This window comes from Typopeltis vanoorti, chromosome 10 (assembly GCF_054136105.1).
Source record: "Typopeltis vanoorti isolate ZY-2024b chromosome 10, IOZ_Tvanoo_1.0, whole genome shotgun sequence".
Classification (NCBI taxonomy): Eukaryota; Metazoa; Arthropoda; class Arachnida; order Uropygi; family Thelyphonidae; genus Typopeltis; species Typopeltis vanoorti.
The window spans coordinates 30,455,828-30,474,915 of NC_143558.1; the positions used below are offsets into that span (position 1 = coordinate 30,455,828).

At 38.5% G+C, this 19,088-nt stretch overlaps 1 protein-coding gene across 1 annotated transcript in view; it reads left to right on the forward strand.

Annotated features, from left to right (window-relative positions):
- The window catches only part of LOC150102297 (disintegrin and metalloproteinase domain-containing protein 10-like), a 66,531-nt gene that overhangs the window by 24,595 nt on the left and 22,848 nt on the right, over nucleotides 1-19,088 (forward strand). The window contains exons 3-5 of the mRNA XM_090399552.1: nucleotides 6,715-6,857; nucleotides 7,167-7,231; nucleotides 9,434-10,104. Of these exons, the coding sequence (XP_090255678.1) occupies nucleotides 6,715-6,857; nucleotides 7,167-7,231; nucleotides 9,434-10,104 (879 nt within the window). The remainder of the gene's footprint in view (nucleotides 1-6,714; nucleotides 6,858-7,166; nucleotides 7,232-9,433; nucleotides 10,105-19,088) is intronic.

A 19,088-nucleotide genomic window follows, 5' to 3' on the forward strand; every position in this document is an offset into this window, starting at 1 on the left:
ATTGTTATTTAATTTTTTTGCATTTATCTTGTGCTGCTGTAGCATGCTTGTTGGAGAGCAATGATTTGAATAGTAGGTAGGGGATTTGGGGTGAATGGACAGTGAAGGCTTACATTCCAGCTAGAATTATTATTACATAACACCTCCAAGGACTCATAATAGGAGGACACTCCACTTTACATAACCACTATCTACATGATGTCACTATCTACAACACTATGCCACAATCCATCAACTACACCAGTGGTGGCGAACCTTCTTATGTGCACGTGCCAAAAATTTGCAAATCGAGTTGCTGACGTGCCAGCGCATGCCAAAAATTTACCAATCGATTTTCTGACATGCTGGGCAATTTTTAATAGGGGAAAATTAATCTAACTTATTGTATTTATTTATTTATTTATAAATTTATAATATATATATATATATATATATATATATATATTTATTTATAATATTTTATAAATAATATTTTATTTTATTTATAATAATTATTTATACATAAATTTATAATGTTATTCAGTGTAAAATTGATGATTGTATTATTAAATTGATTTTCATTATGTTGGTTTGAAAAAAAAAAAAACAGTAGTGAGAGAAATATTTAAGCACTGTAACTCACCATCGAAGTTAGCTGAGCAAGGGAAGCAGCAGCAGGATGTCAACTTATCGGCAAAATTATTATTATTATTATTATTATTATTGTTCCGGGAAACTCCAAGGAGTCAACAGACTCATCGAGGGAGGCCCTAACATCATGTCTGGAACAACTATTCAACATTTACACAGTATCTATCATATCTTGCCTTGAACTCATTCAAGGTCGTAGCACCCACAACAGACTCTGGAAGCTTATTCCACTCATTCACCACTCTCCAAGTAAAAAACCTAGCTCTAACACCCTTGTCAACCACGCTCTTGCCCAGCTTCCATGCATGGCCCCTAGTCCTCCCACCACCAGTCATATTTTCAAAAATATCTTCTGGATCAATCTTATAAAAACCCTTCAGTAATTTGAATGTCTCAATCATATCACCCCTCCTTCGTCTATCGTCCAATTTCTGCAACCCACAAATCCTCAACCTATTCTCATAAGGTTCATTCTACAGACCTGCTATCATCTTGGTCACTCGTCTCGGGCCCTCTCCACTTCCTCCCCATCACGAAGAAACCCTGGTGCCCATAACTGGGCACAGAAGTCCAGATGGGGTCTTATCAAGGCTCGATACAGAGGAACAACAACTTGCTTCTCTCTGCATGTTAAAGTATTTTTCATAAGCCAAGTGATTTGGTGAGCTGTTTTAGTTACTTTTGCAATGTGCCCCCTAAACTTCAACTCCCTATCCACCAGTACTCCCAAATCCCTGGCCTCATCAATCTCCTGGAGTATGGTTCCACCTATGCGATATACTGCTGCTATTCTTTTCACCCCAAAGCGCATAACCTTACACTTTGCCACATTAAACTGACATCCATTTTTCCTAGCCCAGTCCTCCAAACTATCCAAATCATCCTGTAAAATTTTGACATCCTGTGCACTCACAATTGCTCTACCCAACTTTGCATCATCAGCAAACAAGTGAACACTTCCTCTCAAATCCTTTCCAATATCATTGATGAACAAATTGAAAAGCAGTGGTCCAAGAACAGAGCCCTGCAGCACTCCACTAGTCACAAGACGTCTTTTTGACTCCACTCCTGAATAAACCACTCTCTGGTATCTCTCCTTCAACCACTCTCCTATCCATCTTACCAACCCTATATCTATCCCCATGTGCTCCAGTTTACTGATTAGGGTTCCATGTGGTATCCTGTCAAAGGCCTTGGCAAGGTCCAGTAGTATCACTGTAAACCCATTACCCCTATCCAGTTCAGCCATCACTGTGTTATAAAATGTGAGCAAGTTACTGAGGCATGATCTACCCTTCACAAAACCATGTTGTCCCCCATACAATATCCCATTTTGATCTATCCAATCCTGTATTCTTTTCTTGACTAATTTCTCTAAGACCTTGACAATGATTCCTGATATGCTAATCGGTCGGTAATTTACAACAGCAGTCTTGGAACCACCTTTATGCAGTGGAACTATTTTCCCTTCCTTCCACCTGCTCGGGACTAACCCAGACCTGAGACTCAAATTAAACAAAATGGTCAAGGGTACTGACAATTCTTTAGCTGCTTCTCGTACTACACGAGCTGGTATACCATCCAATCCCACAGATGTATTGACATTGAGGTTATGCAATAGACTACTCACCTCCACTTCATTCACCACAATTCCCGTATAATCTACTGGTTTATTAGTTTCTGCAATGTCACCACCTGGATGATATATTCTTGCAAAGTGCTCACTCAGTAACTCAGCTATCTCAACTGATTCAGTTACCTCCCTACCATCGGCATTCTTTAAAATCATTCTGCCATGTACATTTTTCCTTTTACTTTAGCCTGCATGGCCAATGTTCTTTTGTAATCCTTTTTTGCTTTTCTTACCACACTCGTCACCCTTCTGGCCTGCGCTTTATACCATTCATGTGCCTGCCGGTTACCTTTCTCCTTAAATTCCCTCCATAGTTGTTTCTTTTTTTGCAGCTCAAGCTTAATGGTGTTATTCATCCATTTAACCCCTACTTGATTTATTATTCAGACTCTAGGTATACAGTCAGCCATTGCTTCATGCAAGCACTTCTTAACTACCTCCCATGCACTATCAACTTCTAGTCCTTGCAGTTGTACATGCCATGGCACTGAGCCAATCAATCTCCTAAGCTTGTCATACTTTCCAGCCCGATAATTCCACATGTACCCTGTCTTAATTGAAAATTCTACACCTTTAGCCACCTCCCAAGTCAAGACCCTATGATCACTCTCACCGATTGGTGGCAGTGTGGTCATATTTGTTACAGCCAAATCCTCAGATGTAATTACTAGGTCAAGCACTCTCTGACCCCTAGTATTTTCCATTACATGCTGTCGCAGATAATTATCCCTTAATAACCGCATAAAATCCAATTCCTTCCTCCCGTGTGTCCTCTCCTCACTCCAATCAATGCGACCATAGTTGAAATCTCCCATAATAATCACCCTCCTTCCACTCATTTCTTCTATTTGCCTGTGCATATTGTCACCACCATCTTTTCCATCGCCTGGTCTATAGCAGCACCCAATTGTATATTTAGTTCTGCTAGCCACAATCTCACACCAAACGGCCTCAAATGTGCTCTTTTCTCTATCCTGCAATTCAACTTCTATTCTCCTTGGCTGTAGCTCATCAGCTATCATCAACAATACTCCTCCCCCCAGTTTATTCTCTCTGTCATTCCTGAACACACTATACCCATCACATTCAATCCCACTAGCTATATCATCTACAGTCAGCCATGTTTCACTAATACCAATAACCTGTGGTCTGGAAGTGCCAACCATGGCCAAAAACTCTTCCTTCTTGTTCCTAATACTCCTAGTATTAGTGTACATGAATTTAAGATCCCCATTAGCCCCAACCCTACCTTGATGCCTTATATTAACTATCCCACTCTGGTTTGTTGTCCTTATTTGCTCTAGCATATTATATTCATTCTTACATTCAACTGCCTCCCTAAGGACTGTATATCAACTCCCCCCCCCCTAACAAATCTAGTTTCTCTGAATTTGCACATCCACTACATTCAGCAACATTTTCTCAAGTCTTCTTACACCATAACCATTCAAATGCAAGCCATCCATCTTATATAGATCCTTTCACCCATCAAACTCACTCCACACGTCCACAAATTCCACACCACTCGTCATACATAACCCACGCATAAAGTCATTCACAATTATGGCCCTCCTTTTAAACATTTCACTGTCATACCATGGCAAAAGACTAATCATTCTAACTCTCTCACTCTTTTTTGCTACCTCAAACAATTCATTCAGGTCTTCTATCATTTCCATTTTATCTCCTTTCAAATCATTCGTACCTGCCACAACAATCATTTCTTTCACCCTTTCCTTTTGCTCTCTAATAGACTCAGTTACATCCTTTATGGTCGCACCAGGTTGGTACGATTTTGTCAAATCCTCTACTAACACACCTCGTACTAACGAGTCTCCATACAGGACTCTATCCTTCATTTTGTTCATGTTCACATTCATACGCCTATTTTTCCTGTTATACCTTTTATTATTGGTTGGTTCATTCAGTCGACTTTTGTTCATGCACTCTAGCTGCTGTTTTGCCCTTTCTATTGCACCATTCAACAACGCAATCTCATTCAATGCATCTATCTCATCTTTTTTATTCTCTGAGAAACCATTTATACTATCATTCACACTTTCTACATTCACACTCTCATAATTCTCATGTACAACCTTGCCGTTTCTTGTCATACTGGTATTTTCTTCATTCTGAAGTTTGACAAAAATATCACACTCACGATCCGAAATACACTTCAATTCCTCATTCTCCCTACATTTTCTACACACATTCAATCCTTTATTATCATCTATCCACACTCAGACCGCGCTCCGTAAAGCGTACATTTCACAGCTAGTACACTGACTCATTTCTTTTATACTATTGTTCTTTGATAACGATGGCGAACCATCATTACTGGCCGCCATTTTCCTTCGTACAAGTGCCATAATTATTGCAACGTGTTTTATCAAAAATAAGTTATACACACCAAAAACACACAACAGACGCACTAAAATACGCAAGGCAAAGAAAACTACGCAATATTAACTAATTTTATCAACGATAACTGAAAATAATACTTATCTTATCAGGAGCTGTCACGAACACTACACACTACGATATAATCTCGAACTCAAAATATACTTTAAATGCTTACCATATTTACTCGAAAATAACTTGCCCTCGCGTATAACTGGCACCCCTGATTTTACTTTCTGAAAAAAGACATTAAAAAGTGTTGCATATGTCTCACACACGAAAAAATGTTTAAACATGTTCATGTCGAGGTGATAATAACTCGCTCCCTGCGGTTAACAACACGCCCTCCCCAACAGCCATTATACTGACTGCAGATGAAAGAAAAACAAGTAGTTTTATTGTATCCCTGATTAAGGTACGGAGGCTTTTGCAGTCTGTGTAATATATTTCTCAACAAATAGTGCAATTAGAAAACATCTTGAATAAAAACAGCGCTAACTAATGAATCACATGTCCCCTCTCACAGAAACTACCTTGTATAGACTCAGACAAAACCATATGTTGCACCGGAAACACAGTATCTAACTAAAATCTCTTGTCCAATTTTCCAATTACATGAAATAAGTGCTTGTTTTATTGCATTTGAAATTCTAGATGTCATTATGACAGATCACAAAGGCTAACTTCAAATAAAATTCTACCATGAATTGAAATATGCCATATAATGCATGTTTATTTGAGTTCCTGTGCAAGCTCAAATGAAAACAAGCAACAATAAAATTCAACCAAAGGTTGAAACTTTGTGTGAGTTGAAGCCACCGATAAAGAGAAGTTCCATCAGAACGATAAACGACACTTCCCCGTCGTGAATGCGTTAAAACTAAGAAATATATAATGAATGTTGTTATGACACATGTTATAGAATTCGGTTGAAGAGAATTAGCATTTCAACTCAACAATTGTAAGTTGCCTTTTTGTTTGGTTCGCACGGCCTTTTGTTAATACCGCACCAATCATATGCACATCTTCATAGCTGCTCTCTGGTGTAAAACAAAATTTAACTTGTACTTATTGTAACAATTAAAAAAAAAAGGTTGAATAATTTGTAAGCGTACAAAAAGATATCACCTGTAAATCGTTGACGTGCCACCTCTGGCACACGTGCCATAGGTTCACCATCTATGAACTACACAATGCCATCCTGGTATTTTTCGTTGTAAATTGTGTGATGCGTGCTGAGTCATTTCAGTTATTCATTTAGTCAGGTGTTTGAATCACAAGAATTTGAACAGTATTCAGATTATGAAAAGGAAGAATTGAAATCATGGTCATTTATTTATGATATTATTATTTTAGTTTCAGAGGCCAAGAACAGCTGAATGAAAAATGTTCTTTTCAAAAAGGGAACATGGACGATATTTTGTCATCAAGAGGAGGATAAGACAGGAACATCGAGCTTAATGCATTAAAGGAAAAATAACTTCTTCTTCTTCTTCGCGTTATTCCCGCTTCCTATGCAGGGTCCATGTGTTACTTAGATGCGACTACTTGTTAGTACTACTCCCAACCGACCTGTCACCTGGTCTGCCGCTGGGGGGGGGGTATATTTTTGACTGTAGAGGTGTATGTTCACGGGCCGGTTTGTCTGTTTGCGGGATGAAAAACGCCAGATAAACTGGCGGAAAAAAACCTTACTGACCACGCCCAAGACCGGCTAACTTGGCTATGCCTGAGGAAGATCCTCAGATTCCTCATGTCTACAACGGGAATCGAACCTGGGACACTCCTTCCCCAGGCATATGGTTGCGAAGCTCAAAGCCACTAGGCTAACCGCGCAGTCATTAAAGGAAAAATAACAATTGACTATAAAAGATTTTGCACTGTTTCTTGAGGTTGAGGTCTAGAAAGATACTTTTCTATAAGAAAAGTATCTAGAAGCAAGCGTAACAAGTAAGCAGGATTCCTTGCTTTGCTTGTTGCTGCATAAATAAGTATTGAATAGTCCAAGGGAAGTTTTTCTGAAATTTATAAATTATGTATTTTTATTATAGGTATTCATTCTATAGCTGCAGTCAATTTATCCAAATACACTTATACCTCACTATACGGCCGAGATACTTTCATGGAAAGTCAACCGCAAAGTGAAATGCTGTGTAATGAATCATTTATTTCCATACAAAGCCGTATAAATTCGGTAAGATCCGTTCCAATTTTATAAAAAAAATAGAAAATCATTGGGTTGAAAATGTATTTTTTATTTCATTTAAAATATCGTTTACATTAGTTATTAATAAAATCAAAAATATAATTCTATAATAAAATAAAACACAAAATAACAAATGAATGTATTTTTTTTTAATTTTCGAATCAGTCTGATGACGAATTGCATGACATCACTTCGTTAGTGTCGCCATCTGTTGTTGTCTGAGGACCTGGTTTAAAAAATGTGTCCAACATTTCTTGTATTGAGTCCCTTTTCTTTTCTTTTTGCAATTCTTTGTAGCAGTTAATAACTGTTAATGCTGCTAGAAACTTTGGCGCTGCATTCTTCATTAGGATCATTTTGAAGTAGGATGTTTATTCCTTGTTGAAAATGAGTAAGTGCATTTGATAAATCCTTTGAGATTAATTGTCGGCAAATAACTGGCTCTTGTTGTTCCTCATCAAATGTACGGTTTGTTTCTAACTGTATTAATTCTTTGTTAGAAAGTGGTTCTCTATCAGCATCTAGCAAATCGATTACATCACATTCTTCCACATCCTCAAAACCAAGTTTATTTGCTAGGTTCGATATATTTTGTCTAATTTTAGAAAGGGGTTCAAATTCAGAATCATTACTTGTAATGCATTCTGGCCAAATTTTTTTCTACACATGGTTCATTGTGGTTGATTTCAACTCATTCCATGATTCACTAATGTTGTCCACAGCATCTTTGATGTTGAATTTTTTCCAGAACTCTTTAATTGACAATTCACCATCAGTTTCATTTATAAGTTTTTGAAAGGTTCTTCATAAATAATATGCCTTAAAAGTAGCTATTGCACCATGATCCATTGGCTGGATTAGGACCATTGTTTTTTTTAGGTAGATATTCAATCTCCACATCTTCATATAATTCGGATAAGTTAACTGGATGCCCTGCAGCATTATCCAATAGGAGCAAGAATTTGTTACTTAAATTTTTCTCCTGCAAGTATTTTTTGACATCAGGGCAAACATAATTTTTGAACCAATCTTTGAAGAGTATTTTGGTCATCCAAGCTTTTTTGTTGGACCTCCAAATGACGGGCAATTGTTTCTTGTTCAGTCCTTTTAAAGCTTTTGGAGTTTCAGAAGCATATACCAAAAGCGGTTTCAGCTTAAAATCCCCTGCCACATTCGCACCAAGGAGCAAAGTTAATCGCTCTTTGGACACCTTATATCCAGATGCAGCCCTTTAGTTCTTTGAAATGTAAGTTCTTTCAGGCATTCGTTTCCAACAAAGTGCTGTTTCGTCCACATTAAAAACTTGTTGAGGAACGTATCCACCTCTTTCAATCATTGATTTCAAAATGTTTGGATAGGCTAGAGCTTCATCGGCGTCGGCACTAGCTGCTTCACCTTTCATTTTAATATTATGCAAATTATGGCGAGTTTTAAATTTTTTAAACCAACCGCGGCTTGCTAGAAAAGTTTCATCTGCCGAACCTTCACTAGTACTGTATCTTCACTCTTCAAATTTTCAAAAATACTTTTTGCCTTTTTCCTGGATAGTCATTTGGCTCATTGGCATCCTCCATTGATTGTTCTCTTCAATCCATATGTTTAATAAGTTTTCCATTCTTTCCATATTGCTACTTTGGCATATTAATTTTGAAACCCTTAAAGGTGCAGCTGACTGTGAATGTGCATTAATTTTTTCTTTGTTAGGGCGAATTGTTTGAACCGTAGATTTTGCAAGCCCTAATGCCTTACATATATCAACAATTTTTTTTTACATATATCAACAATACAATGCACAACATCTAGTTTAGTCTCTAGTGAGACAGATTTTCGGTTTCTTTTTTTAACTCCATTACTCTCCAAATTTAAAGAACGTTTCGGGCTCATGTTTCCCCCAAATACATACTGGATTCTATTTAAAAAACAAAAAATAATAACAGTTATAATGTATATTATATTCAATCTCCACATCTTCAGATAATTCGGATAAGTTAACTGGATGCCCCGGAGCATTATCCAATAGGAGCAAGAATTTGTTACTTAAATTTTTCTCCTGCAAGTATTTTTTGACATCAGGGCAAAAATAATTTACACACTTTATAGCAACATAAATACATACACACTTTAATATGTACTGTATTTACATACAAATGCATATTATATACTTATCAACAATGTTTATAGTTGAAACAGAACACAAGAAGAAACAAACACTTCTACTTTTGATATGAGGATTTACCTAGTTTACTAAACTGATCACTAAATGCATCTATTCATGAGCACGTTTACAGAAGGCAGGGATGAATTATGTGCTAAGCGAAGATTGCGCGACTACAAGACGACACAAGTAGCTTTCCTGCGCGGAGCGGTGCGGCCAGCCTAGAACACATGACAAAAAACATACACAGGGGATTTCCCGACTTTTTGGCCATATATTGAAAAATTGTAAGCCGTAAATCAAAACTTAGCCATAATTACACAAGGCTGTTATAGCGAAAAGCCGTACAGAGAGGTATTAGTGTAATCATAATATTTATATATATATTTATTTATTATGATATTTATAGCAGTACTCGACCTTTGGCTTGCCTTGTGGAGGCTTATGGTGATCATACATTCTATGAAGCAATGAACGAGGATGTAATACAAGCTGCTTCACAAATGGTCATGTATCTGCATATTGTTGATAAGCAATTCCAGGAGTTTGATTTTGATGAAGATGGTTATCCTGATAATATCAGAATCATACCACAAAAAGTAACAGTAGTAAAGGACAAATATTCAGTGGAATATCCCTTAAATTTTAGCACTTATCGTATAAATGACTTAATACTATCTATGACACAAAGGATGCAGTTTTATTGTCTATCTCTAGTCTTTGTAGACCGAGACCTTGGACCAACACTAGGTGCTTCTTTTATGGCAACTTCTGAAGACAGCAGAGGAATCTGTGATAATAATGACCTCTCACATGAATATTTTGCTAATATTGTGATGATTACAATAGGAATGTCATTACAGAAACTCCCTATAAGTGTAATAATTTCTACAATAATTCATGAAATTGGACATTCTTTTGGTAGTGGGCATGATCCTATTCATGATGCAATTTGTACACCTGGTGGTTCCAGAGGAAATTACATTATGTATCCTTTTCAAGAGGCAGGTAGTCTTCCAAATAATTACCAGTTCTCACCTTGTAGTAATAAAAACATTACTAAAATTCTCAAGGAACGAGGTAATTGGACTTTTATTTAAAATTTCTATTAGTTATATTCAGTTATTTATTTAAATTTTGTTTAAATTTGTTGTACTGATTATAAGTTGATATATCCACAAATCTTTATAAGTGATACATGGTTAAATGAGAAGCGTATAATGTCAGGAAGTTATGTTGATTACACAGGAATTGTGTCTACTGAATTATTATTATTATTATTATTCAGGCCTCCAAGGAGTCAAAAGACTCATCGAGGGAGGTCCTTCCTAAGACATAAAGTCTGTCAAGACTCATCGAGGGGAGGTCCCCCCTGAGAAACACAAAGTCTATCATACCACTCTTTAAACTCACTGACCGTTCTCGCTCCCACCACTCCATCAGGCAATGCATTCCATGGCTCAACCACCCTCCACACAAAGAAACCACTCCTTACCCTCTTGCTCACAGTTTCCTTTCGTAACTTCCAGGGATGGCCTCTTGTCATCACTCCTTCCTGCTGTTCAACCAAGTGAAAGAACTCCCCAGTGTCAACCCTGTAACCACCTCTCAACAGTTTAAAAGTCTCAATCATATCACCTCTCCTTCTTCTATCCACCAAACTCTGCAGTCCACATTCTCTCAGCCGATCCTCATAACCATCCTTGTGCAGTCCTGAAACCATCTTTGTCATCCGTCTTTGTATCCTTTCCACAGTTAATTTATCCCCTTCAAATCCTGGGGACCAAATCTGAGAACAATAGTCCAAGTGTGGTCTGATCAGAGACTTATACAATGGAATGATAACCCTCTTATCTCTGCAGATCAGTGTCCTTCTCATAATAGCAGCAGTCCTCTGTGTTACCTTCACCACCTTTGCAATATGTCCCCTAAACTTCAGGTTTCTATCAATCATCAACCCCAGATCTCTTGTCTCCCCTACTTCCTTCAGTATAACTCCTCCCATAGAGTATGCAGCATCCCAGCGATGTTTCCCAAACCTCAAGACCTTACATTTTGCTGCATTAAACTGAAACCCCCATTCATTTGCCCATCTATCTAGCTTATTTAAATCCTCTTGCAGGGCTACCACATCTGCACTATTACTAATAATCCTTCCCAGCTTCGCATCATCTGCAAACAACTGAATATCCCCTTGCAATCCACTGGCTATGTAATTGATATAAAGGTTAAACAATATAGGTCCTAGTACTGAGCCCTGTGGTACCCCACTTGTAACCCTCTGCCTCCTGGAAACTGCTCCACCATACACAACTCTCTGATACCTATCAGACAGCCAATCCTGAATCCAGTTGACCAATCTGACATCCAGACCCATGTGCTGCAACTTAAATATCAGCTTATCATGTGGCACCCTGTCAAATGCCTTCGCCAAGTCTAAGAAAATTGCAGTATATGCCTTTCCCTCATCTAATGTTCTTGAAACTTTATTATAAAAGGCTAGCATATTGCTAAAACAAGAGCGTCCGTTCACAAATCCATGTTGATTCTCACAGATAACATTACCCTCATCTGCCCAATGCTGTACACGGTCCCTCACTACTTTTCCAAGATCTTAACAACTACTGATGACACACAGACTGGCCTATAATTAGACACTTCCAGTTTGTTACCACCCTTATGCAATGGCACTATCTTACCTTCCTTCCATTCCCTGGGCACCTTTGCCAAAGCCAGACTTTCATTGAATAGCCAGGTCAAAGGCACTGTCAATTCCCTAGCACATTCTCTCAAAACTCGTGTGGATGCTTGGAGTGGGAGCGGATGGTGAAATACCATCCAGTCCCACAGCTTTACTGACATCAGAGTACTCAGTATCTGAAACACATTCTCCTCCTGTACCTCCAGACCTCGAACCAGTCCTATCCCTCTAGCATTAAAACTGACTCCTCTAGGATGAAATACTCCAATAAAGTGTTCATTGAACAATTCCACTATGTCCTCTGCATCAGTCACTCTATTCCCATTTTTATCCCACAATATCATTCTTCCACAGTCATTTCTCCTCCTACTGGCCACATAGCTAAAAAAATTCCCTAGGATTTTCTTTGGATCTTAGGGCCAATCTCCTCTCATATTCCAGTTTCGCTTTCCTTACCACACTAGTCACTCTTCTGGCCTGTGTCTTATATTCCTCATGCATCTCTTCACCTGTCTCCTTATATCTCTTCCACAGCCTCTTTTTCGCATGCAATTCCTGTTTAATATTGTTTGTCATCCACTTTACTCCAAATTGCGTCCTCTTCTTCACTCGTGGTATACAACTTACCATTGCTGATAACAAATATTCTTTCACAATTTCCCACGCACTAGTGATATCCCGGCCTTCCAATTCCTGCCTCCATGAAACTTCCCGAAGTTGACGTCTAAGACTATTATAATCACCTGCCTTATAATTCCACATAAGTTCCCGTCTCTTTGATACTCCTACATGTCTATTCATTTTCCAAGTCAACACCATATGGTCACTCTCTCCAACTGGTGGGAGAAACATCAACTCAGTTATTATCAACTCTTCTGATGCTGTAACCAAATTCAAAACTTTTGAACCTCTTGTTCCCTCTGTTACATGTTGCCTAAGACATTTGTCCCTCAAGAATTCTAGAAATTCCATTCCCCTATTGCTACATGCATCTTCCTCTCTCCAATTTATACTACTGAAGTTAAAATCTCCCATAACAATCATTCTTCTTGCACTTGCCAAACTTAGCTGTCTAAACATCTCCTGGTCCCCATCCTCTGTGCTCCTGGGTCTGTAGCAACACCCCACTAAATATCCTGTCTTGCCTACCTCTACCTCACACCACACGCTCTCAAAATCATTTGTCTCACTTCCTTCCAAATTCTCCACTCTTAGAGGACATAGGTCATCACTTATCATAAGCAGTACCCCACCACGACGCTTTCCCCTCCTATCCTGACGAAAAATGCTATACCCAGCGACTTCTATTCCTGTTGTTATATCCCCTTCTGTCAACCACGTCTCAGTGATCGCAATAATTTTTGGCCAGGCTGATGCTATCTGCGCCACCAATTCCTCTCCCTTATTCCGGATACTCCTGGCATTAGTATAAAGCATATAAATGCCATTGTTTCTATACCCAGCATTATCCCTTCTAGACTCCACTGGGCTCAGTGTTACCTGACATTGTCTCCCTTCTCCCAAGTATCCATTCCCACAAGAGGCCACCCCTGCTATCATCCTCCCTGGGACACACTGACTCGTTCAGAACAGCAATCTCTCCAGATGCCTACGTCCTTCCTCATTCAAATGTAAACGGTCTCTCGCATACAATTCCTCTCTTTCCTCAAACGCACTCCAAGCATCCACATATACCAGTCCTCTCTTGTCACACATTTTCGCTATTATGCCATTCAATATCACCACTCTTCTGCTCAGCTCATCATTATCATACCTAAGCAACACACACACTATTTTTCCTCTCTCTGTCTTCTTCCGTACAGTCTCAAGCAAAAATCTCATATCTCTCGCTGCCTGACTTACATTACCACTCAAGTCATTCGTTCCTACCATCACAATCATCTCATCCACCCTTTCACCTCTCTTAATTGCCATAGCCACCCTTTCTATTGTTCCTCCTGGCAAACACTCCTCATGCATCCTATCTTGAACACCACGGATCATTGAGTCACCGTACATTATACCTCTTACCATTCCCTCGCTCCTATTGTTTCCATTCTCTCCTCTTCTAGCACTCCCATACATCTCTCTCATTCCCTCTCTTCTACTGTTTCCATTTTTTCCACTTCTAGCACTTCCATATCCCTCTCTCATTCTGTCTCTCCTACTACTGTTTCCATCCTCTCGTCTTCTAGCATTCCCACACCTCTCATTCCATCTCTCCTACCGTTTCCATTCTCTCCTCTTCTAGCACTTTCATATCTCTCTCTCATTCCGTCTCTCCTACTGTTTCCATCCTCTCGTCTGCTAGCATTCCCATACCTCTCTCATTCCCTCTCTTCTACTGTTTCCATTCTCTCCTCTTCTAGCACCCCCCATAACTCTCACTCATACTCCCTAAATTCTCTCTCTCTCCTACTCTGATTCGCCTTGCATTTATCTCTTCCATTCTCCTAATCTTATCTTTCATACTTCTGCTCTCATTCAGAAGACATTCCACCTCCTCTTTCAACTCATCTATCTCCCTCTGCAGGTCAGTCACTCTTAATCTAAATTCACTCTCCCAAACAAAACCATCTCCTAAACTTTCACGGTCACTCGCACCTTCCACACTATCAACTATTATTAGAGACATTAGATATTAGAGACAGAGAGAATGTAGAGACATTTTTTATAGTACATTAATAATAATGCCATGGATGGACTAAGAGTTAGATAATCTGGATATCCCACTTGAGTGACCAAACACGAAACTTTTTTTTTTAAAATCCCCTTTAGGCTTCCAGTCAGAGTGATGGCGGCTTTCACTGGATACTCAAAATGGTTGTCATATGCTATTCATACCCACAGTTTGTTGTTTTGAAAGTGAGTACACTATCCATTCAGCCAAGGTGCAGGAGGAAATAGTAGTTTAAAACGATATAGTATGAAACAGAGAAAAGATGAGACATTTTGTGGGATATTGTTATAGGTTTGGAAATCTGGAAGTTAGTAACAAGGAAATATTTAGTCAAATTGGTTAAGCAAATAAGAGGAGTGTGACCATTATGGATAATTTTAAATGAGGAGCAACATATTGGAATGACGAGGAGCAAAGAAAATGAATTTCTTGAGTGTCTATGACAGTATAACAGAGGACATGGAGAAATTGAGATGCTTGGATTTAATCATTGCATCAAAGGATGTTACTGTACTCCAAGTGTCATATGTGTCTCAATTTGAAGAAATGACCAGAATGACCTGGGTTGCAACTGATTTCTCACAGAAGTCCATATGAAGACTTCTGTGAGAAAAGTATATACAGTTGATTATAGAACTTGAGAGGTCAGAGAATGGACAACATTACTATAGTATCAACACATTACTATAGTATTAACAAAGATAAACTTTCTTAAAGATAGCTATTTCATCTAGAAAAATGTGGGCAAATTTCAAAATGAAAATTGGGCAGTTAGTCAATTGTCTCCAATGAAAACACTTTTCTCTTGTTGATCTAAACAGCAGAGTAGTAAATCAGTTCTTGACACATAGAGTTTTTGAATTTGAATTCACAAGAATATATTACATATTCACAAGAATACAGTAATTTTATTACTGTAAATATTTCAACCAGAAACTAATTTGTCATCATCAGTGAATCAGCATAATCACAAGGTAAAGCTACAACAAAGAATTTTAATCCAATTTACAGAGCTGAACCATGTGCCAGATGCCACCTAGTGGGTGGTTACAATAAAATAAGATTACAATTAAGGTCCAAACGGTAGACGAGCTAATTGCTTTCAAAGATTAGCTGAGCAACTTGAATCCCAATATAAAATTCACTCTTGAACTAGAACAGCACAAAAAAATTACCTTTCCAAAGTAAAAGTAAACTTGTCAAAGTAAATGAAGAGGGAAAAAGGTTATCCTTCTCAGTGTACAGAAAACCTACCACAACAGGAAGATTTTTAAATGCTGCTTCACACCACCATCCACTGCAAAAGATAGGCATAATTAAAACTTCATGAGACAGGGCATACAATATATGAATCACATCAGTTAAAAGGAATGAAGAACTGCACTACCTGAAACAGAACCCTGCACTTAATTGTTTTGAACCGAAGATGATTAGAAAAATTCTTAATACATCTGTTGCAACTCCCTTACTTAAACAAGATTTCAAGAATGTATATTATTTCTGGGAAAACTCCCATGTTAGTCCTCCTGTGTCAGTCCCAATGTGTTCAGATGACGACCATGAATAATCGAAACGGACCGCACCCCATCAACCACCTTTCCCCTTCCCCCTCCCTATCTTAAAAAATCAACCCTTTCACCTTTTCCCCACCCTATATAATATAATATATATGTTTATATATATTACGGAAAAAAACCCGGGTTTTTCTAACTTAATTCTTACCAAATTGCCTAACCCCCACACACACACTCAGTAGTTTTTCGACATCGCAGAAAGAGGAAAAGCCGCAACACCCAGAAAAAGGTATGTGTAAATTTCTATTCCTTATGCTACATATACTTTTTGGTACATTTACACTCACAATGCCCTAAGAATCCATGAGTAAATAGCCAATGACATTTAAACAGAGGCACTCCTAAACTGAAGCAGGCAAAATAGCTGTAATTATAATTTCAAGAATGTAATCACACTGCCTTGCATCAAGAATGTCACAGACAAAGTGGCTCCATTGCTCCGTGAGTACAACATAAAAGTGGCTTTTTTACCTTTACAAAAAATATTAAGATTCCTTCATCCACCAAAACCTCCACATCACCCCATGAAAACACCAGGTGTCTATGAGATTCATTGCTCTTGTGGCATTTGTTATGCAGGCCAGACAGGAAGGTCAGGAGAGATCTACATGTCTGAACATGTAAAGGACATTGAAAAAAAAAGAAGAGAGCATAAATCAGGCTTGGCATTCCATAAACAGCCACTACTGGACATCAAGTACTCTGGCAACAAACAGAAATGTCATATATTGATAATAACTATTTTACAAGAAAATTTAAAGAAGCTTCACAAATGTTTAAGAACCCTACACAATGTAATAAAAGTCGAGGCTTAATTTTACATCAAGTATGGGCTGCTTTCATCAACAATTTAACTGCGACAGATCTAGAACATAACATGCATGATACCACAGAATGCAGTAGCAACAACTAGCAATGTTCCAACATGCATACAGTAATGAATTTACGATTTGTATTCTGGTTTATCAATTATATTTAACAGTTGTGAAGTTATCAAAAGCATCTAATATGTGTAATTAATTGTTAATAGGCTTTTGTTGTGTAAAACGTATGTACTAGTACTACTCCTGATGATGTTAGTCTTATGATGCATGAAACGTTTCAGGTTTAATTGTTTATTTTTAATAAATTCCTTATTTATATTAAAATGTGGTCTCAATACCGTAACCCTCCATGTGGGGCACCTGTTTGTGGTGGAGGGCACCTCCCAGTGATGGTACTGGCCCTTTTCATTCTTCCTGTTTTTCTTTGCTTTTCTTCCCATATTATTTGCTCTACTTCTCCTGAGTCTTTTTCACTATCCTTTTTCCAGACCACCATCACTGGGATCCAATGCCCTGCCGCCGTGTTTGCCATGCGGTGCGACCCGTGGACATCCGGAAAGGGGGATCCTGGTAGTCTTGCACTACTTTGGCCCCTGCTTCGGCAAGATGGGTGGTCCTGGATGGCCCAGCCAGGATCAATCGGCTAGTGGGCTTGCCTGCAACACCATTGAAGTTCAACTTCAATGGTGTTGCAGTAAGTCTCTCACCCCATGGTCCGGGGTCGGGATCGTGGACGCTATACTGGCTGCAGTGCCAGTATAGCATCCAGGGTAGCACTGGCATTCCACTCCTGAGCGCATTTTGGTAGCTTTGGCACCTATTTAAAAATTCTTTAAAATATGAATTCTTCATCCTCAAATGTTTCAGGGACCCTAACAAAGTCCCAACTAAGTACTGATAATATAGACACAGCATATGGGAAAGTAAGAAACAAAAGATATCGGATACTAAGAAAAATGTACCAACCTTTTTAATCATTCATGCAACAGGTGAAAAACCAATTGGGAAAATGTCACTCTTTTTTATCCAAAAAGGTTTAGAAGGACAGGCAGGATCTCCCAAAACTGTCAAGAAATTGCGTTCTGGTGATATCCTCGTGGAAACAATGTGCAAACAACATTCCGAGAAACTACTGAGAGCAACGACAATGGGTGGAATACAAATTGCAGTAACACCTCACAGAACACCAGTAGAGGAGTGATATCAGAATGGGATCTCCTTGAGGTTCCTGATGAGGAGATACGTTCAGAGCTTAAAGATCAAGGAGTGACGGGTGTGAGGTGCATCCTGATACGCAGGGATGGTCGCCTGGTCTCAATCAAGAACCTTATCCTTACTTTTGATACACCTAGGCCTCTGACATCTGTAAAAGCAGGGTATCTCAGCTGTCCTGTTAGAACATATATCCTTAACCCACTGAGATGCTTTAAATGTGAAAGGTATGGGCATGCCCAAACTGCCTGTCATTGTTCTACTACCTGTGCTCGACGTGGTAGTAAAGAACATGAAAATAAATCTTGCTGTGAAAAAAAAGCTAAATGTTTCAACTGTCAGGGAGATCATCCAGCATACTCTCGTGCATGTCAGAAATGGAAAGATGAAAAAGAGATACAAAAAATAAAAACAGAACAAAACATTACATATCAGGATGCAAAAAGAAAGTTAGCCACCATTACACCTGTTCTACGATCCTCTTATGCTGAAAAATTAACAATTAAAAAAGTGCCAACAGCAACTCAAACATGTATGTCTATTCCACCATTTGATAATTTCACCACATCTGAACTTTACGATCGTAAGTGCTTCTCTGTTGAACGCATTAATCACAAGACCTATGGCCTTACTCCAGAGAAAACTTCAAAAATGGTCCCATTCAATGAAAACTCATCTGTCAAAAAAATGATGGTGGAGACTTCACTCAAAGATAAGCCATCAGACACTCGCACAGAAAAAATGGATACCTTGATACCCACTGAAAGCAAACTAAGCATACCAACTGACCCTAATACATTTGATGTTTTGAACACTCTACCTGAGGAAGAGATGGACACTGGCCATCCATACTTCCCTAAAACAGTGGATAAATATAAATCTGATAAAGGTAAGCCCTCAACCTCTCGAAAACCAGACAAGTCAATAAAATCAAAACAATAGGAAAATTTTTACAATGGAACTGTCATGGGATCTGCCAGAATATTGACGATATCAATATGTTGTTGCAGAAACACAAACCTTTCTGTTTCTGTCTATAGGAAACTTACTTAAAACCCCATGAGGACCATACC